This window comes from Ischnura elegans, chromosome 3 (genome assembly GCF_921293095.1).
Source record: "Ischnura elegans chromosome 3, ioIscEleg1.1, whole genome shotgun sequence".
Taxonomy (NCBI): Eukaryota; Metazoa; Arthropoda; class Insecta; order Odonata; family Coenagrionidae; genus Ischnura; species Ischnura elegans.
This window is the reverse complement of record NC_060248.1, coordinates 17,338,943-17,361,669: the sequence shown is the minus strand read 5'-3', so window position 1 is coordinate 17,361,669 and position 22,727 is coordinate 17,338,943. Positions and strand designations below refer to the sequence as shown.

The 22,727-nt window shown below is 36.4% G+C and overlaps 1 protein-coding gene and 2 long non-coding RNA genes across 4 annotated transcripts in view; 2 read left to right on the top strand and 1 right to left on the bottom strand.

Annotated features, from left to right (window-relative positions):
- Window positions 1-3,369: 3,369 nt before the first annotated feature.
- On the top strand, window positions 3,370-7,293 carry LOC124155497. 2 transcript variants are annotated; one of them, XR_006864193.1, is made up of 3 exons: window positions 3,370-4,345; window positions 6,197-6,329; window positions 6,980-7,293. It is a non-coding gene; the product is annotated as an uncharacterized LOC124155497 (long non-coding RNA). The 2 variants fall into 2 exon arrangements; XR_006864192.1 differs by having other exon boundaries at window positions 6,183-6,329.
- Window positions 7,294-11,100: 3,807 nt separating this feature from the next.
- LOC124154969 lies at window positions 11,101-14,054 on the top strand. Its single transcript, XR_006864074.1, has 3 exons — window positions 11,101-11,553; window positions 12,155-12,301; window positions 12,938-14,054. It is a non-coding gene; the product is annotated as an uncharacterized LOC124154969 (long non-coding RNA).
- A 5,596-nt stretch (window positions 14,055-19,650) lies between these two features.
- Window positions 19,651-22,727, bottom strand: part of LOC124155496 (trithorax group protein osa) — a 42,847-nt gene continuing 39,770 nt past the window's right edge. The window contains exon 6 of the mRNA XM_046529355.1: window positions 19,651-21,871. Coding sequence (XP_046385311.1) covers window positions 21,756-21,871 — 116 coding nt within the window. The 3' untranslated portion in view covers window positions 19,651-21,755. The remainder of the gene's footprint in view (window positions 21,872-22,727) is intronic.

Sequence of the window (22,727 nt, the reverse complement as noted above, 5' to 3'; positions counted from 1 at the left end):
ATTCTATAAGACCGGAATCTCTACAATGGAGAAACTGTAGCCTATTGTAGAAATTTCAGGCTGTAGGCTGCGCGCTTTCACAGAAATATATAATGCGAAACAATGAGGCATTGTTTTTAGCACAACGACAATATCTGATTAGCTGGAAATTTTAATCAGAGGACAGTTTTCGTCTCATGGCGCCGTGAATCGTAATTGTTGAGAATAGTTAAGTTTATAAACTTAGTACGCTACTTCAACGCAGTCATTGAATGTGAAGAATGTCAATAAGAATGCACAGTAAAATTTTGGAATTTAGTAAAGGGTCAATTCATCCAGGAAATTTTCGAAATTACACCCACCGACTCGGATTTTTACAAAATTTTTGTCGCCTGCTACTACCACCTATTTAATGGCCTTTGTAAAATGTTTCCTTTCTCACTCTCATAGTTTGCAAGATATGAGGGTTCGAAGTTTGAAATGTTTGCCCAGAGGTGGCTCATCGTTTGAGATATTTGCTTATAGTTTGTTTATTTTATTGAAAAAAAAATGGTATCAAAGTACATTTGACTATTACTGTGCATTGTGGGGTAAATGATAACACTAATTTAAATAAAATTATTTAAATAATACACTTCACTCGTAAAAGTGAAATGAGTCTGGCTGAACTGGTGTTGTGCAAAGTCAGCTTCTTTCATCGAAGAGACATTCTTCCAGAACCCATAGGAGCAAAGAGGATCAGGGGCCGTATTCTGTAACTCCAAACCGATCGGTGCGGCACCGATTCGTCGGGTGCGACGTCACACCGACTCCCGGTAAGAAGTCGTGCGATTCTGTACGAACCCGGTCGGTGCGGCACCGACGAGAGGACGGGAGATCGTCGGTAGCCGTACCGACAGCAAAGAGGTGTCGGTACGGCCACCGACTAGTGGGTTTCATGAATTCCCCGGTGCGCATTGTACGTTTTATTTTGTTTTTACCTCATCACCGAGTAAATAATGAGGTTTTCTCCAATGTTATCTTTTTCTGCCCCTTCAAATACGCCTCTATAATTCACTGTCATCATCTATATTAATTACCTTGACAGAAATATAAGATAATGGTTAATAAAAATGAGGTTTGCTAACATATAATGACTTTCTCTCATTTATGTTACCGCACTTTCACTCGCTTGTAATAGGCTTTATTTCTCTCTATCATCATTTCTTTGCTCCTTTGACATAAAAAAGATATTTTTGATTATATATGAGTTTTGCCGCAATGTTATCACTTTATATCACTCTGAATAGGCGACTGTTATTTCACTCAATCATCAATTTGGCGTTTCTCTCGGCATAGAAATAAGATCTTTTTATTTAAGTATGAAGTTTGCCACAACGGTATCAGTTTCTTTCATTTGTAACGGGCAACTATATTTCATTTCATCATCAGCCATTGATTCCCTTGACGATAAAAGAAGATATTTGTTAATAAGTATGAGGTTTGCCGCAATATTATCATTTTCTCTCACTTGGAATGCGCAACTTATACATATGTATTTCACCCAATCACAATTTATTTACTTCCTCGTCATTACACTTCTTTTAATTGCACCCAGCTCCATATTTTTATAACAATTTCCTAACTTGTTCCTCTAATATTACATTTGCATTTGAATCCTACGTTCACGTTCCATGGTATGCTATTTTCGTCTGCTACGGTGCCAATGGCATAACCTTCCGTTGATAACATTTATACGGAACTTACTTAATGACAACTATATTACCAAATCATGAATAAATAGCATTATACGGAACCAATATTTAAAAAAAGAAACTACGATCTCAAGGATAGTTTCAATAATTCATTCCAGCAACAACAATCTCCATCACATACAAACTTTATTGTGATGCTGTAATATTGTTTCCTTCGATTCTGTAGGTACAGCATTACTACCACACATTATATAAGCATTGTCAACAACTTATCCAATATCGTTTATCTTAATCTAGCAATAAGTCGTAATTTCCGCAAATAAAAAGATTGAGAATGACGACAACAAACTGTGCCAATGAGTCTTCACTTGTTTTTACCCTTCTTTCATTGGTGGAGACACGTGAAACTTCGGATATATTCGGATTTTCCCTGTTTGGGAAGGAAGGGGAACCGTACCGACTGGTTTGAAACCGACGACCTTACAGAATCGCTGAAAGTGTCGTCGTCGGTGCGGAATCCGTTGTCGGTACGGTTTGATGTCCAGTCGGTGGGCTTGAAAGGGAAACCGACCGGTGCGGCACCGACGAAATACAGAATACGGCCCCAGTTCAGATGAAAACTTCAGCGTCACATTGTTATAGCAATGACAAACCAAGTGTAGTTGATTGAAGTGTATTATTTAGATAATTTTATTTAGGTTAGTATTTTCATTTCTCTTATAATGCACAGTAAGAGTCTAATGTAAGTCGATACCATTTTTTCCATAAACTAAACTCTTGAAAAATAGGTGAATTCCAGGAAAGGAGCATAATTTCACAGAACATTTCCAAGCCATTTGGGCTCTTTTCATCTCACCTGCCACAAGACAAGTATTGTTCTTATAAAATTATATGAACAAGTTCACTATTGTGGCTCTGGTTTGGTCTTAGATTTACTGACCATTATTTCAAATGAATCATCATAAAGCTATGGATACACTTATACTTATTATCTTATATTACACGTCCCAAATCCCCCTCACTGAGGCAGAAAAAGTAAAACCTGAAATACTCAGTGGCAGTCAAAACACCACCATTTTTATTTCATAGTATTAACACTTTGCGTGCCATGGACGTAATATTACGTCCTGCTAATCCTTCTGAGGATTGCCATGGACATAATATTACGTCTTTCCATTTAATTGGCTTTGTATGCGTGAAGCCGTAATATTTCGTCCGTGGTACTTTTCCAGTTTACTGCTTAGGGGTTCTGTCTTTCAAAAATCAACTGCTCGATGGAAAAAGAGTTCAATTTATGTCTTGAGGACGAAAAGTCCTCTGCAGCTACCGGCAACCTCATCTTAGGCCACTTAGTGTGAAAATTCTTTGGGCCAATGGACCGTTCGTTGAGGGTGCATTGACCCTTTTTGTCATCCAGGTTTTATAATGCTTTGCTTGGAACAATGCTTTTTTATGATTTCCGTGCTTTAAATAGTTCAAATTGAGCGTATTAAAAAAATTATTATGCATGCTATGGTGGTACATCATATGTTACAACTTTTTTATTTTTCAAAAACAGTAGGTTTCATTGTTAAATTATATATTTAAGAATTAGCAATAAATGTTATTCAACTCATTCATAAAGAAGAGAAAAGTCCCTTTTTATTGAAATGAACATCGATTTAAATATATTTTTGATGCTAATGTTTTAAAAAATGTACGAATATAGTAAAAAATGGCTGGATTTTTCAGTAGGGCTTTAAATTTAGCAGCCGGCACTCAAAGTGTTAAGGAGTGCATATTTACCTCTCATAAAAGAATTGGATGAGTTAACTAGTCTGCCTTTTCGTGATTATTCTTAAAATACGAAGAAAAGTTTTTGAGCTAAAGAAATCGGTTAATTAATAATTTTGGACATTATTTTGGCTAACATTGCAATACAGGGGGGATGAAAGGGATTACTAAGGAAGCTACGTATTTGGATACACAATGGGTCAAAATTTCATTCAAATGTTTATTTTTGGTTTCTGAGCTATGAATTTTTACCTTGTGCCCTGCACACTGGAATTTAAATCCCACTACCACCACGTCTGAGCAAACATCTCAAGCTTCGACCCCTCATATCTTGCAAACCATGAGAGTGAGGGAGGAAATATTTTTTGCATGGGTAATGAAATAGGTGGTAGTATCTAGTGACAAAAATTTCATAAAAATCTGAGTCGGTGCCATGGCCTAGGTGAACTGACATGGAATGACCCTAAACTTTGAAAAACTAAAGAAAAATCTTTGGGCCACATTGCATTAGTTTCATTTGTTTCAAACTCTTTGCTTTGACATTACTCTAATGCTAAAAACTGGTTATTGTATTATAAACTTGGTCAATAGAAAAGAATGATCTGAATGGTGATATGCATAATGTGAAAATGAATTAAACAGAGTTAATTTAGTTTCTATACAAGAGTTGGGCGTGGAAAACACACTCAAAAAAACCACTTTGTGAAAATGGATGACAATAAAATGCATTTAAAATCTGGCTAATACAAATTTTAACAGTCTACTCATCTTGGTGGTGATGAAGCAACCAAAAAGGTTCAGCGGTTGATACCCTTTTGAGGGATTTGGAAGGATTCTACAAAAGGCAAACAGAAGGGAAGAAAAGTCTTTCTTCCCTCATTTATACCATGCAATAGCTAGTAAGTGCCTATTTTAATTAAAGCTGTTTCCTAGCTCATGATAAGTAATGTTACTGTAATTCAAGTTCATTTGTAGCAAGAGAATGTTATTAAATTTTGTATTCACCTCATAAGTTATTTCATTCCTACTCTCTACGTTAAAGACGCACCACTTTTTATGTGAGTAGATGCCATATGATTTCACATTTATAGGCTTTACATATACTAGCATTTTCCAATTCTACTTCGCTCAAGATTAATGTTTAGTCCTTTCTTACTACAGGGGAAAACAAATATCATTTGTAAACCTCTGGAATTGGATAAAAATATCCATTATTCCTCGAGTACACAATTGGGATAGTCCAAGTGTGATCTCTGTATAGCTGATGGCCACATGCAATTGTTTTTATGGTAGTGTTCCTATTCCAACTTGACTTGAACTTTGATGAAGTCATACACCTACACATTGAGCTATTACTTTTTACTGATTAATATCACTATTTTGACTCTTTCAAAAGCAATTTTTAATGAGGAAAGCTATTTCAGGTTTTCATTTGCATGACAAACTTGTTTTTAAATACTTATAGCCTAAGGTCATTTCTGTACTCTGAAACTATTTGAAAAGTTTTTGTGAATTAGAAAAGATGGTGTGAATGTAGGGCGTTTTTAGCTATACCATCTTTCATGTACAATAAGTGGTCACCATTTCTTGCTTTAAATATTGGAATGTACTAATGAATTTCTTAGCATTTGTAATACTTTTCTATGTAAAGTATATGAATGTGAATTAGGAATTCAACTGATGTTTATGATTTGCTTATACTCTTCCATTATGCGATACAACCTATTTTTAGAGAAATTACTCCAAATATTACCATTGTTTTTTCTGCTGATTTTGGACCATGTCTGGGTCAATTCTCATTCAGCATTCCAAAATTGGAAACATTGGTTTTATCGTGGCCATAGCCCTCAACATGTAAGCAATTTGTATGACAAATTAACTACCCCAGCAGCAGAAAGGTTGTCTCAACGTTGTAGCAACGTTACAATGAGGAAACATACAAGTTGTCACAACGTTTCTTAAAATTGTCACAACGTTGCACAACGTTGTTTCAACGTTGTCTCAACGTTGAAGTTCCCAGGAAACAACGTTGTGACAACGGTAAGACAAAATTGTCAGAACGTTGTGACAACGATAAGACAATATTGTCAGAACGTTGTGACAACGTTGTGACAACGGTAAGACAATATTGTCAGAACGTTGTGACAACGTTGAGACAATGTTGTCACAACGTTGTTTCCTGGGAACTTCAACGTTGAGACAACGTTGAAACAACGTTGTGCAACGTTGTGACAATTTTAAGAAACGTTGTGACAACTTGTATGTTTCCTCATTGTAACGTTGCTACAACGTTGAGACAACCTTCTCTGCTGCTGGGGTATTCATCAATGGAATGTGTGAAATTTTGTGATTAAAATACAATATTTAGTCTGGGTTGCTGAGATGATTGTCGTAGTGTTTACTAAGTACCAGAAAGTGTAACAATCACTTTAATGATGCTACTTTTATATTCAATAAAAATATTTGTTTGTGTCAATGCCGGTATGAAGTAATCTTACGGTCATTTGCAACAAATAAAGGCAATTACGTTTTTTGACTAGAATCTGCATATCCCGATACATATTAATGGATGAAACTTCGCTTTTCATTGCTTCATTTGTGTGTTATTCATGAGAAGATTGACTATCATATTTCGAAGTAGTATGAATGCTAAATTTTAAGATGCAATTAAAATCTCGACCAGTCGCTTTTGCGAAGAATCTTTTCCTTGATTCATTCCAATTTTTTTAATTCCAGTTTTGTATTAATAGGATTCCATTCCTTCGGCTGGTTAAAACTGAAAAATACATCAACACCGAAATTTTGTCGTGGCCCAGGGCTGATGCTGCTGTCTGCTCCTGTGTACTTGAAATTTCAACATCTTTGGCCGAATAATTACTTGTGGTACGTATTCGAGCTTAGTAACTAATTTTAAGATTTGAAATTTTACAGTTAATTAGGTTTTTTTTAAATGGTTTCAGTGATTATCAAAGAGGACGGTGCCATTCATGCCTTAAAATTTAGAGTCATTAAAAAAATATGGCTTTGGAAAACTAGGAGTTTTTCATTATTTCTTCGTACATCATTTCAATTTCAAAACGTTATTGTCAGTGTATATTTTTCATATACATTTTTCTAGGACTTATTGTTTTACTTATGGATTTCCTTTTATTAAGCCCATGTGTTTAAGTGTGCTTTTATAAATGCCATGTAAATAGCGATTGTGAAGAGTGGAAGCTTATTGTTAATGGTTAGATATAACTTATTCAAGACCTGATGTGGTGTTGTGTGAAAACATTATGGTTGTAATGATATTTTGGAGATTTCATGTGCAATTAAAACTTCTTAAGGCATTTCTTAGCGACATGTTGTGATAAACCTAGGATATTGTACTCCTAAATCCATTTATGGTGTTTATCCTTCCTTGTAGGGGGATTTTCTGCCATTTCATTTTGCATTGATCCTATATTATAGTGATTAGTTATGTTTACCACTGGTATACATTAATAAATTTGATTTGCATGATCACTTGCATGTTGTTGCTGCGAATGCAGGTTCCCAATTTTATGCATTGCTACTTCTGACCTGAAGATGCCAGCAGGATGGCTGGAGAAACTGTCGTCACCTATGGACAACTCAATGCGGAGGAATGCCCGGAAGCCAAGACTCTTATGATGTACCTACTTCAGTATATAATGAACTTTAAATTAATTGAAAATTTTCGAATGACAGAATATGCACAATTTGCGTGATATTTAATAATGCATACATTGTACATTAAATGATAATTTTATATGAAAGAATTTGTATAGTTCCGGTTATATTTAATGATGTACATATTGTGCATTAAATGATAATTTTAAATGAAGGAATTTTTTGTCTTCACTATATTCTTAATTTGCATTACAAATGGTTATTGGATGCATTCCTTTCTCATGGAATTCAGGATTCCCAGCATGACATTCACTTTGTCATTGGTCAGGAATTGCTAGGATTGACTACTTCATTGTCCTAACCTCCACTCTTCCCTGTGCTAGTCCTCACTGCTTGATAACTCATCCTACGTACTTCCCTTTCTTTTATCCGTGAACTTCATAAAATGTTTTCCATTGAGAACTGTTCCATTTTCCCTTCAATCTTGCTCTTCATGCACTCAGGGTTTGTCCAATCCATTTTATTCCTCTCTGGTACCCTATATGGTCCTCCTTTTTTACTACTCTGTAAAATTTATTGTTTCTGGCTGTCCATTCTATATTCTCAATGATGTTCGATCTTCAGGTTTTGAGGGCCATCACGTTTTATCAAGGAAGATTGAGGTCCTCTGCATTTGAACTAGTACAGCTGCTACTTAGAGTAGCTATGGTAAGATGATGTGTGATCAAGTGAAATTAGAAATACAGAGCATAAGTAAGGTTTAGTCAGATTAGTAATTTTTCCATTGACTGCATTTATAAGTCAGAGAAAATTCTTCTATTAATTCCCAGAGCAGCTAATATCAGAGGAATCAGCATGTTTAAGATAATGAGGTCAGCTAATGAATACTATTGAGCAAGAAACATAATTTAGATGTATCCATACATAGGGGCCTATTACGAACGAGCGGGCGGTACGCTACCGCCGGGCGGAGTTTTCGTTCGGTATACGGTATCATACCGCCCCTTGCGATTACGAATGGGACGGTCGGCAAGTCACCGCCGGGCGGAGAGTACGTGTCAGGGGGTCGGTAAGGAGCGATGCGGCGGAAGTGACGTTTGTATGAAAAATTCTGAGCTCCTTCAGCCCGAAAATGGTGTAGCCAATGGCAAGGGCGTGCGGTGTTCCAATTCCGCGGCAACTGTTCCTAGCAGACGAATATTTCGGCAAGAGTTGTTGGCAGTCGATAAAGACAATTAGTGGTATTTATGGATTAATAAGGATGTGTTCTTCGTTAATTCACCTTAAAAGTTTGACAAATGAACGAATTTTGCTCCTCAATTCTTACTTATAGGATAAAAAGTTGAATAAAACAATAATTAGCAGTGACTTGCGGAAGATATCATAGAAAAATCACGTATGAGCAGACGCAGGTAGTGACAAATTGCGTGGCAGACCATCGAAAAATTACGATAGAAGTACTTTTAGGGCCAACGGGCAAGGTGAACCACCAATTCCATTAGAGCTTTGACCGAAATGTCCATTCTTAAAAAATATATGAAAATCCACCACGAATACTTAGCTGGAGAGCCTTAATCACAGACAATATGACACTCAACATCTGTGAAATGACAAAATATCTGTTTGTCATTGCATTCCTTCTGCATTCCTTTCGTGTTAGTAACGGGGTTTGGAAACCTAATGCAAATTCAGAGAACAAGAAAGGCACTTTTAAAAATAATGAAAAATAACTTTTTGGCTGCTATCTATGAAAAGCAATGGAGAATTAAAAAACACAAGATATTCACTTCTGGTTAAAATAAAATTTTATTTCAAAATAATGTGACAGAGTTTCACCATTTCTTTGGTTTAATCACGGGTACACAACCACAGCAAAACAGTCTGCCCACAATAAACATGTGAGATCGCGAATCGGTTCCTCGGCAATCACACACACAGGCTACAACTTATTTCAATATTTCAGGTAAAATCCACAATCGATACAAGCTCACACCATTATAAATAATGGTAAACAGGCAAATACGATCATAAAAAACTGGAAGTCACTACCATTCTTATATTCATCACGTAAACATTACAATCAAGAGCTCGCTATGATGAAAACAACTATATAATCACTGATTTTAAGCCTCACATTATCCCACGCAAGTGGCACAGGTGACTTTTCTCACTACAATTCCTTGGTACGAAATTGATATACTATAGTATATAAACAAATTTCACACATGACTTTGAACTTGATAGATTGATCGTGAAATGTTATCTCTGCGGTGAATGACGAAGGTATAAACGCCACTGACAATCTTTACATTACTATCAGACACTTCTCGATAGCGTAAACCACTGTTTAAAAACCAACCACAATGGAACAGTGATAACTACAGCTCCTGGCAGATGTTTGTCAACCTCGTCAAACTTTGTGCATTACAACCACTGGTACTGTGATTAACGGTAGTTGTCACATTGAAAATAACACTATTTTGAAACAAAACATGTTCGTAGAAATCTCCAAGCAGTGAGCAAAAGTTACATTCACCTCACTATTCAAGCAGTTATAACGTTGAAAATAACACTACTTTGGCACAGAAGATGTTCGTAGAAATCTCCAAGCAGCGAGCAAAAGTAGTATTCACCTTGCAATACAAGAAGTTGTCACGTTGAAAAAATAATATTTTGCCACAAAAGATGTTCGTAGAAATCTCCAAGCGGCGAGCAACAGCTGTATTCACCATACAATACAAGCACAGGCAGTCCTTAACGACGAATTTTCCGGCACCTATGAAGAAATGGAAGATTTTATTGCATATAAAAACATTGCGGACATTAAAAAACATCCAAATTGTTCTAATTAAATAAATGAATGAGGGTCAACTTACAATCAACGTATCCATCTCCTACGGCCGTGGCTCTCTCATCTCAGACGGCTACAACGTTGTTGTTATATGGGTATTATACTTTTTTTGTTCAACTGCTCCAGTCGGCTCCAGTTTTGTATTTTATACGCTTACTCAGACATTAATATTATAAATAACACAAAATGTGATAGCTTCCGAGTTTCTATCGTCGGATATTTTGTTTTAAAAACGCCAACTCGACCCGAAAAATGTAAACAGACGTCCGCCATTAGGGGGTCGGTATCTCACCACCGGGGTAGCTGGCCGTGGTATCATACCGACCCCTAAGCCGTGGTATGATACCGACCGGTGGCCACTCGTAATCGCTCGGGGGCGGTAAACGCGCTTCGGGGCGGTATGATACCGCAGGCGGTATCTCACCGCATGCGGTAAGCCGTTCGTAATAGGCCTCATAGGATATACAGCTACATACATGTGTATATGTACATGTACAGCTGTAATACACGTGTATATGTACATATACAGCTGTAATACACGTGTATATGTACATATACAGCTGTAATACACATGTATATTAGCTGTATATGTACATATACAGCTGTAATACACGTGTATTACAGCTGTATTTCCCAGAAAAATACAGCTGTAATACATGTGTATTACAGCTGTATGGCAGGACTTTTGAGCTACTTTTACACGTGTAATACAGCTGTATTACAGATGTATACATCAGCTATACACCATGTATAATGCATGTAATACAGCTGTATTACAGGTGTATTACATGTTTTGTGTTATCTGGGTGCCCACATAACACACACTTCTGTAATACAGCTGTAAGAATACACCAGTTATACATATGTATCTATACAGCTGTATTACACATGTATTACTCGCGTATTTTTACATGTGGAAATGATACACATGTAATACAGCTGTAAGAATACACCAGTTATACATATATACATATTTATCTATACAGCTGTATTACACATGTATTTTTCGTGTATTTCTACATGTGGAAATAATGTACATATGTAATACAGCTGTACGTATACACCAATTATACATATGTATTTATACAGCTGTATTACATGTGTATTTTTACATATGTACAAATACAGCTGAATTACACGAGTATGAAGTCATCATCGCCTCTAATATTCTTGAACAAATATTCAGGTAATAATCATTTCATAATAGGATTTATTTTCGATCTATAATTGTATTTAAAATGCCGGTACCCTTTTTGGAACCCATATTTAATTATGAACGCTGATGGTAATGTTTTGTTGTTAATTAATATGCTTAACGTACTATCCTGCGCCATGGCCTCCTGCGCTCAATCGCCATATTATTATTAGTCCTCTTTTTTTCTCCGCACTCGTTGTTTACGTTGTGAAAGTTAATGTGGCCGGCTGTTGCTCGGCAAGATTTTCCGTTAATTGTAGAAGAAATACGGCACAATATGTTGTAGTTCGGCTCCTAATTGCTCCATTAGCACCAAGGACGTGTTTAAAAATTTTAGTTTCCCTCAAAATACTGAGAGAAGAGCGAAATGGCTTCAAATATGCCGCAGGGACAAGTGGCACCCGACAACGTCTTCCCGCTTGCGTGAGGTAAGTTTTTCTACACATAATGGTTCCTTGAATACAATTACCTTAAATTTTTAATAGTGTTGATCCACGTATTTCAATCATTTGGTTTGAACTGTGCACAAGTAGTAATTTTTAAAAATGTATTCCGGTTCAGATAATCCGGCAAGGTTCTTGACGAGTGTTTTAATGCTTCTTTGTTTTCTATTCATCAATAGAATGTGTGAAATTTTGTGATTAAAATACAATATTTAGTCTAGGTTGCTGAGATGATTGTCGTAGTGTTTACTAAGTACCAGAAAGTGTAACAATAACTTTTTAATGATGCTACTTTTGTATTCAATAAAAATATTTGTTTGTGTCAATGCCGGTATGAAGTAATCTTTCGGTTATTTACAACAAATAAAGGCAATTACGTTTTTTGACTAGAATATGCATATCCCGATACATATTAATGGATGAAACTTCGCTTTTCATCGCTTTATTTGTGTGTTGTTCATGAGAAGATTGACTATCATATTTCGAAGTAGTATGAATGCTAAATTTTAAGATGCAATGAAAATCTCGACGAGTCGCTTTTGCGACGAATATTTTCCTTGATTCATTCCGAATTTTTTAATTCCAGTTTTGTATTAATAGGATTACATTCCTTCGGCTGGTTAAAACGGAAAAATACATCAACACCGAAATTTTGTCGTGGCCCAGGGCTGATGCTGCTGTCTGCTCCTGTGTACTTGAAATTTCAACATCTTTGGCCGAATAATTACTTGTGGTACGTATTCGAGCATAGTAACTAATTGTAAGATTTGAAATTTTACAGTTAATTAGGTTTTTTAAAAATGGTTTCAGTGATTATCAAAGAGGACGGTGCCATTCATGCCTAAAAATGTAGAGTCATTATAAAAATATGGCTTTGGAAAACTAGGAGTTTTTCATTATTTCTTCGTTTATCATTATATTTCAAAACGTTATTGTCAGTGTATATTTTTCTAGGACTTATTGTTTTACTTATAGATTTCCTTTTACTAAGCCTATGTGTTTAAGTGTGCTTTTATAAATGCCATGTAAATAGTGATTGTGAAGAGTGGAAGCTTATTGTTAATGGTTAGATATAACTTATTCAAGACCTGATGTGGTGTTGTGTGAAAATATTATCGTTTTAATGATATTTTGGAGATTTCATGTGCAATTAAAACTTCTTAAGGCATTTCTTAGCGACATGTTGTGATAAACCTTTGATATTGTACTCCTAAATCCATTTATGGTGTTTATCCTTCCTTGTAGGGGGATTTTCTGCCATTTCATTTTGCATTGATCCTATATTCTAGTGATTAGTTATGTTTACCATTGGTATGCATTAATAAATTTGATTTGCATGATCACTTGCATGTTGTTGCTGCGAATGCAGGTTCCCAATTTTATGCATTGCTACTTCTGACCTGAAGATGCCAGCAGGATGGCTGGAGAAACTGTCGTCACCTATGGACAACTCAATGCGGAGGAATGCCCGGAAGCCAAGACTCTAATGATGTACCTACTTCAGTATATAATGAACTTTAAATTAATTGAAAATTTTCGAATGACAGAATATGCACAATTTGTGTGATATTTAATAATGTGGACATTGTACATTAAATGATAATTTTATATGAAAGAATTTGTATAGTTCCTGTTATATTTAATGATGTACATATTGTGCATTAAATGATAATTTTAAATGAAGGAATTTTTTGTCTTCACTATATTCTTAATTTGCATTACAAATGGTTATTGGATGCATTCCTTTCTCATGGAATTCAGGATTCCCAGCACGACATTCACTTTGTCATTGGTCAGGAATTGCTAGGATTGATTACTTCATTGTCCTAACCTCCACTCTTCCCTGTGCTAGTCCGCACTGCTTGATAACTCATCCTATGTACTTCCCTTTCTTTTATCTGTGAACTTCATAAAATGTTTTCCATTGAGAACTGTTCCATTTTCCCTTCAATCTTGCTATTCATGCACTCAGGGTTTTTCCAATCCATTTTATTCCTCTCTGGTATCTTATATGGTCCTCCTTTTTTACTACTCTGTAAAATTTGTTTCTGGCTGTCCATTTTATATTCTCAATGATGTTCGATCTTCAGGTTTTGAGGGCCATCACGTTTTGTCAATGAAGATTGAGGGCCTCTGCATTTGAACTAGTACAGCTGCTACTTAGAGTAGCTATGGTAAGATGATGTGTGATCAAGTGAAATTAGAAATACAGAGCATAAGTAAGGTTTAGTCAGATTAGTAATTTTTCCATTGACTGCATTTATAAGTCAGAGAAAATTCTTCTATTAATTCCCAGAGCAGCTAATATTAGAGGAATCAGCATGTTTAAGATAATGAGATCAGCTAATGAATACTATTGAGCAAGAAACATAATTTAGATGTATCCATACATCGGATATACAGCTACATACATGTGTATATGTACATGTACAGCTGTAATACACGTGTATATGTACATATACAGCTGTAATACATGTGTATATGTACATATACAGCTGTAATACACATGTATATTAGCAGTATATGTACATGTACAGCTGTAATACACGTGTATTACAGCTGTATGGCAGGACTTTTGAGCTACTTTTACACGTGTAATACAGCTGTATTACAGATGTATACATCAGCTATACACCATGTATAATGCATGTAATACAGCTGTATTACATGTTTTGTGTTATCTGGGTGAGATCCCCTCATAATCTGCCACTGATCCATAGGGGGTTTCAGAAACTCCCCCTCCCCCCTCAATAATTTTTAATACCAATAGTCTTCATTATATAAACTTTCTCCGAATGATTCCCCCTGAAACGCATCCCATTTGCCAAATGTACTTCCAATTTCCCTCCACTTTGAAAACAATTTTCTGGCTCCAGCCACACCCATAGGGACCTTAAAAATCTATGCAGCCCAGCTTAAAATGCATCAAAATTCAAATTCAGAGCATCTATTAAATAAAGAGCATATCAAAAGATATCATATAATCAATAGATAGGTATATTAGAGTAAGGGCATATCTCTAATTTGGACTGCATAAAAAAGAGATTTTCTTTTTAAAAAGCATTACATTTTGTGTGCATTGGAAGCAAGTAAGCTCACTACCTTCCACAAACGCTGAGATTCATATGATATACTCAAGATTTTTCCACTTTTAGCATAGGTACACAATAAAATGAAAATCTCATGATATCTGAAAAGAAATATTTTGATGGGATATTGCCATTGATTCCATTCAGCTCTAGAATTCTAAAATACTATAACTGATTACATGCATCAGGCTTCAGAGTGAAAATTATTGCTGAAGTATTAATGATATGGGCTTAAATTATCCTTGTAGTATTTATGAATATAATATGTATTCACATTGACATTGATTGAAAAACGGCATGATAATGCTTTCCCAGCAGTAAGACTGCGTTCTTGGAACAATGCAAATTCAGCAGATTGTAACACTTTGATCAAGCCAAGCTAAACTTTGCAAACAGTTAATGAAAACTTCAGCAGCACCTGAACAATTACTTGAACACTTCCTGTACAGTTCAAGAATGCTTCTTTAACACCACCTGAAGAACTGCAGAACGCCTCCCAAACAGCTCTATTTAAATGATATGTAATGTATCATTGGGCCAAAACATATTTCAGAAACGGTTTCCCAGTGGCTCATGAACACTTTGGCAGCAAATTCCTGAAGGCTTGGTGTCACACTTCTGGAAGGGTGAGTGAACTAATTCTCCCCAGGATAAGGTGATAGGGTATAATGATTTGAGAATGTACGTACAAGGGGAGTGTCACAAAAGTGGGTCTCAGATTTCAACCAAACTTTGTGGTATTGTAGACCATCGGGAGCTGTCCACGAATCATCCCCTTAAGGGATTATATAGCCAATAGTTTAAACAAAAAACGCAGTTAAACATTTGCAGGTGTAATCTATTCCTTTGAGATCGCATTTCCCTCATTGCCTGGCGTGGTCTAGTCGATACGGTACGGGATTACCACGCCGGAGATCCCAGGTTTGAGTCTCCGTATTGGCTAATTTTTTTCAGTATTTATTTTTTTCCAACAAAACTCTGCAATTGAACATTATTTTATCGATTTCCCCCGTAAATTTTATTTTTATGCAAGGAATTTTTTTATCCACTAGCATTATACCTAAAATCATGTTATTTCCGTGTCGCAACACAAAGCATTTTTTTACGATACACATTCACTTGGTTTCCTATTCGTGTTGAAATATCATATTAAAGACTCATATTTTAAAATTGCCAATTTTATTTCAAGAATACGATTGCTTTTATTAGCTGAAATTTCAGCACAGCGGGGTAGGAAAGTAATAATTTAGCTGGGAAGCTAGGCGTATGTGATATCCATAAGAATCGATCATTCTCTTGCCGTGATAGTGAAAGCAAAATTAACCAACGGTATACGGGGAGGTAAGTGTTCTTTCAAAGATGGGGTCGGTAAACCATCTTTTCAGCGAGCGGTCACTCAACTGCATACAAGCCATCTGTGACAAGGGGTTCCCGAATATATACCGTTGGTACCGTAAATATTATTTCAACACAAAAGGAAACCTAGTGAATGTGTATCGTAAAAAAATGCTTTGTGTTGCGACACGGAAATAACATGATTTTAGGTATAATGCACGTGGATAAAAAAAATTCCTTGCATAAAAATAAAATTTACGGGGAAAATCGATAAAATAATGTTCAAATTGCAGAGTTTTGTTAAAGAAAAATAAAAAATAACAACTGAAAAAAAATTAGACTATGCGGAGACTCGATCCTAGGACCTCCAGCATGGTAATCCCGTACCATATCAACTAGTTTCAATAGACTACACCAGGCAATGAGGGAATGCAATCTCAAAGGAATAGATTACACCTGCAAATGTTTAACTGCGTTAAATTATTGGCTATTTAACCCCATAAGGGGGTGATTCGTGGACAGCTCCCGATGGACTACAACACCACAAAGTTTGGTTGAAATCTGAGACCCACTTTTGTGACACTCCCATTGTTAGTAGGGATGCAGCATCAGCTTAGCAGGGCTTGTGGGGGTGTTGGAAACCAGTGGTGCAGCGAGGGGGAGGTTTTGAAGGATAAAACCCCCCCCAGAGCTCAGAGAAATTTTTAAGTTTAATCCATTTTACTTAATTGGATCAGTATTACTTACAGAATAGTCTTAGGATTAACGAAATATCCCTCACAAAGCCGTCAAACTCGCCATTTTGAACCTTTATTCTTAAAATTTTCTGAAGGAGGGCCCCCGCAACTCCTGCTTACCCTGGCAGGTATGCAATACCCCCACACCCATAAATTTTAGTTGCACATAAAACCCCCCCCTAGCCTTAATTCTTAGCTGCACCCCTGTAGGAAACTAGCGTTAGAGGGTAGAATTTAGGGTAAACAAGGGAGAGGAAGGAAGAGAATGGGATTTTATGGATAGAATGAAAGGCAGTAGGCCCCATTGTGAATTGAAGAGGGAAGTACATGAAGGAAGGGGAGGCTACCAGTATGCTCCTTACATACTCCATGGAAATCTACAATGATCTGTAAAACACTTTCAAAGTAAAGGTGACAAGGAGATGCAGCTAAAATTGAATTCATCCCTCTTAATAGAGGACCAGAAAGAGAAAAAATAATTATAATATCTAGGGCCTCCAATGCACAGGAAGCACAAGATACATTTTACACTGCAAGAGACTGGGCAAGCACAAAATATGATTGACCCAAGCCCAAGTTCCTTGTTTGCCCGAGATTGCACCCACCCTTGCCCTGATTATGTACGCAAGCATTTGAGCCAGTTCAACAAGTGGTATATCTGGTATATTGTGTGACACTTTAGGCCTACACATGGGTACAAAAAGGTATACATATTGTCTGGTACTTTAGACCTACACTTGAGTGCAAAAAGGTATATTTATTGACTTCTGGCAGTATAAGGATTAAATGTGTGTAATGGAAATAAAAATTTCAATCAATAAAAATGTTGAACCTTAAGTTGGTATGGCAGTAAATATTATCTTTAAAAGCATAAACCTGCAGGGATTTCCAAAAGCTAAATTTAAAGAAACAACAAAATTTAAAAATAAAATAGCAGCAAGTCATAAAATGAAATTTGGAAATACGATTTCATACAAATGACATCCAAACACAACGAAATTACAAGGCATATAGAACTAAAATTATATGCAAAAGTGATAATTTTAATATCATTTTATCAAAATTAGACTAAACTAAGGCGAAACATACATTTCAACTCCCTTCTCTCTCTTTTCAGCAACAAACTGAAAACATAAAACTCCGCATCTCAAACGTTAAATAGCATCCCATAAAAAATAGGTAACTCCTAACAATTAATTGCCCTTCATCTCTCCAAACTATGCTGATTTCACATTTCAGGGGAAAAGATTATCTAACAATCATATTTTATGACGGTCACGGGTGTACGACGTCTTTGTTTTGGGACCCAACACTGCAGGGTTTAGGCTTTACCCTCGGAATCCAGGAGCAGGTACCCTGACACCTCGTCTTTTATTACCCCTCTTTGCAGTAAGGGACCACAGTCATGCAATTGTTTATCCAGTCAGTTTTCGAAATAAATATTTGTTCTTTTCTCAAGAAATATAAACTAAGAATTGAATTCTTTGTCTTTAGAGCTGCATTTACAATTTTTAAACAAAATTCTATGATAAATATTAACTTATATCTCGAGTCCTGTATAAACATCAACATGGAAATTGTTGCTGCATTAAATGCGTTAATATTGACCTTAGAACTTCGTTTAAAATTTGACAATGCTCAGAAAAAAATGAGGAATTCTATTCAAAGTCAGCAATTTACGTGCAAGCAACAATTATCCATGTGCTAAATACATATATGCAATACATAAGTTGACCGCGAACCAATACCGCAGGTATGGTGGTAAACCCGGAAAGGAGGGAGCACAACTATTCTCGGAGTCCAAGATAATGTGGAGTCCCTCTGGGGAGGGGTCAGAAAAGGTTCCGCGAGACCCTTTTTGACCAATGTCCTCCAAAAATGCTCCGTACCATGAGAAAGAATTCTCTTGGGGCTCAGTACAGCAGTCATGCTAAGACGAAAACTTCGCCGTCTCGAAAGGGTTAAAGTTTGACACTAGACAACTGTTTTAAATAACTTCTTTATATCTCAGAGGTTTTGAGGGGGGATCTATCCCCTAAACCCCCCAATATTTACACCACTGCAGCGAATAATGACAAGTTTGGATATGGACAAGCTGAAGCACCTCTCACCCAAATTTGGGTGGTAAGTGCTCTAGCATCCACCATATCGTCCTCACCTGACACCATCTGACTTTCTGACTCTTTGCTCCCGTGAAAAAATTCCTGGCTGGCCAACAATTTGCAATAGATGTGGAAGTGAAATCAGCAGTCTGCAGACAGCTATACTCCCATCAAACGGACTTCTACAAACAGGGCATATTGAAACTGGTGCCACAGTGGGAGAAATGAGTTGGTAAAATTAGTGAACAAGTAGAAAAGTAGGTCAGAGAATTACGTTAATTTGTGATTTGTTTGGTTTTACTACATATCACACTTATTGGGGAAAAATTTATTGTGCGTTACTTTCTGATCTGCCCTAGCAGAAAATAGTCAAAATATCTAGTTGAAAACATTTAATATTGCAATATCTATTAGAATTTTAGGCTTTGATCTAGTGTTTCTGGTGCACCTGAAAATATTATTCAATGTTTCAAAGGGCTGGAATAATTTTATGAGCGTTTAAAGAACAAGTTTACCAACAAACCACCCTGGGTTCTTTCTTTTTCTCTCAACATTTACTGAATGCATAGATTTTGTTTAAATGAAATGAATTTGCAATTATTTCCACAGATTTAATGTAACAGTGAGTATCCTATTAAATTTTACCTGCTTTCCCTCGTAAGAAGTCTTGAAACTTCAGACCCTCGAAAAACATCTTATCAGGTTTCTGCTGTAAATTAAAGTACAGAGAGCTGTATGCCTATCAATACCAATTCCCATCACTGCAGAAAAAATTCAAATAATAATACAAAAAAGCAAATTTTGTGAGTGGGTGCTCAAGATTTTTATCTTCAAATTTTATTTTGCCTATTTTTTTGTTACATAGACTTAAAATTTTTAAAAGCACTCATGACAGCCCAGTTTATAAATATAACTAACTTTCTCAAAGATCAACTGTATATACATTTTATTGATACAAGAAATTTCTGTTTTACGTATGTACATTTATTACAGAGCTATGATAAAAGTCCATTTTATGGTGTAAAATTGAGTCAATCACAAAAATGTTTTCACGACCATAAAAAGGGTTAAAAAGAATAAAAATTAAGATGCCAAGTCTTATTTCAAAACACACAAACTCAAAAATAACGTACTGTTTGTATTAGTTGCCCAATTTATCGTGAGGACTCAAAATCAATCCAAAAGCAAAATTCATCGAATTCGTTACACAGATTCAATTGATATCCAAAACACCATGATCCCCTGATCGAGGAAGAGGTTTCTTTCTGCCATTGATCTAAAGAAAAAGCCCAGAGCGCAGACAAAGGCATTTGAAATTCAAGCTCAATGTGGTTCTGAAAGGCAAGCCAAAAGTTAGCCCTCACAGATAAATAACCACATGTTACAATGACAGCCCAGTCATTTGTAATTCCCAATTATCTAAAGGCTCCACTATCGATTTACTTCATGACAAACAGCACAATAGCTCTCATGAGACCAAAAAAAATATTTCGTACTTCAGTTTCTTAAAAGTAAACGCCCAAATTCTAATGATCACAGAGTTGATAAACATGACAGTGTAATTTGACTACTAAAATTTGTCCACTTCAGCTGCATATGACACTGCTTTTAAAAAACATCCTCAGATCCTTCCCAAATATGGCTCTGAATGAAACACTTAAAAAATGCACATGAGAATACTTCATTAATAACTTAATTTCATATCTTGCTGCACATGCCCAGCAAGCTTCAACAAAACAACGTGTCAATTTCATGACTTAAGTACCTCAGGCATATTCAAACTATTTTCTTACAAGTACAGATCATTAGGTCACAAAACCAAACACGCAGCGCAAGTTACAGAATATTTAGAATAAAACTAGACACAATCAGAATCTCATCACAGGCTTGGCAGTGTTGGGTGGGATTTGTGAAAAAAATGGCACACAAAGAATAAACCTCGCCAAACAGGTTAAGAGAGTAGAATGAATAAAGATGCTGATAAAATATACTCAGCTGCATGCACTCTAATCACGTCAGACTGACACTAAGGAGGAGAGACGGAAGGATGGTAGTTGAGAACTTAAACAAAAAATAAATCACAGCTATAACATGTGTGGGGAAAGGGCTCATTTCACGAATGCTTGAAAATTGTTGTGCCATATCATTTTTTTCTTCTTCAACTGGACCACGGAGTGGGCCTGTCCAGTCATCACCCATAAATAAAACAAATATGTAGCTTCAACAATAACACAAACATGTCGGACTTAAAAAAAAAAAAAAGAGGTCGCACTTAAAATGAATCAAGTACCATTTTTTGGCCTTCTCTCTTCACTGGACTTGTCACTATGGAAGGATAGTGATGTGGGATTCATTCCGGTCATCCCACACAGCTCAAACATTCACAGACATACTTTTTAGGAAATCTTCAGTGACTTGATTTGCATTTTCCATTTTAATTTTAATATTTGGTAATTCTTAGCACACAACTTATGCTAGCCAGGCACAAAATGCTACTCAGAAAGCCTGACGCACATGACGATGCAGACAGGCCCTCGTTGAGCAACCATGACTTTAAAAAAAAAAAAAAAAACTTGTCCACTTCATACCCTCAAGATCCCCCTGCTTAAAAAGTCAGGTCAATTGTCTCCACAGTGACAGCATTGCATGCACTGTCATGTGGGTCCCGTGCAATGGCTATTGGGAAGCCACTGCGTCAGGTGAGCTAGCGAGGGGCAAGCACACGCCAGCGGAGGCCCGTGCCATATCGCCACGTATGGGCTTGATGATGTCCGGACGACCCGTGAAGAGGCACTGCCAATGCCCACGTTCACATTCCCGGACGAAAAATTGTTTGCTACGTGATTCCTGGACCCATGCCGCCGTCCACTAGCCCTATCCCGAGAATCCGGGTGGCGGTGCCGTGGAACAACGGTTATTCGAGGTCACTCGTCGACCGCACCAGCATTGTCGCCTCCACCTCCGCTGCTCGGCGTAGTGCCCGCCCCACTTCCACTCACTAAGGCACCCTTCTGACGGGAATATTCCAGCCTGTAGCCTCCTGTGGGTAGGAAAATCTGGTGTCATCAAAGATGCGTAAGGTTTTTACAGTCGAGGGCACACAGGCAGTCACATAAAGGCTGCAGACATCTTTTGAACATTTTGAATAAATGAAAGTGAAACTTTTTCATTCCATATACGTATAATTAACTGTAAATCATAATTAAATTTTAACTTAAATTCCACATAAAATTTTTGAGCAAAAACAAAGTTTTTGCTTCCATTTATTTAAAATGTTGAGCATATTCCACAAATTTTTGCCTCATTTTCATCATCAGACTCATCTAAAATACCCTGCATGTACAATAGCAGGGTAGCCAAGATGCAACCATAAATAGGTATTTTTTCATTTGGTTTCTCAAGCCTTTTTTTCCAATAAAGCCAAACAAGAAGTCAGACACATTCTTTTAAGTTTGATCATTTCTGTCCATGTTTCCTTAATGCTATTGTTTAAGGATGAAACTGAAGTTATTTTTAAAGATTCTTCATGTAGATACAAAAACTGGAAGATAAACACTGGACTTTTTTCATTTTATATTACTATTAAAATAAGGTGGAAATATTTATCAATCTAAGGCATTCAGCCCTTAGTATGGTTTACAGAACTAAAAAGAAACGAGCCGAGTCTTCAGGGTAGGTAAATGAAAATTCAACATCCTTTGAAAAATGTTTCATACATCAGCAGTGGATAAAATGTTAACAAAATGTTTTCCTGTTGAACTGTCACACTAACAATAAATTTTACTAATTGCAATTGGTATGAATTTGTAACCAGGGATTAGGCATAGGAAAATAATTTTGCAAAAATCAACAACTATCATTACAAAGATGAGAATTTCGAATGGTTGGAGTAGAAT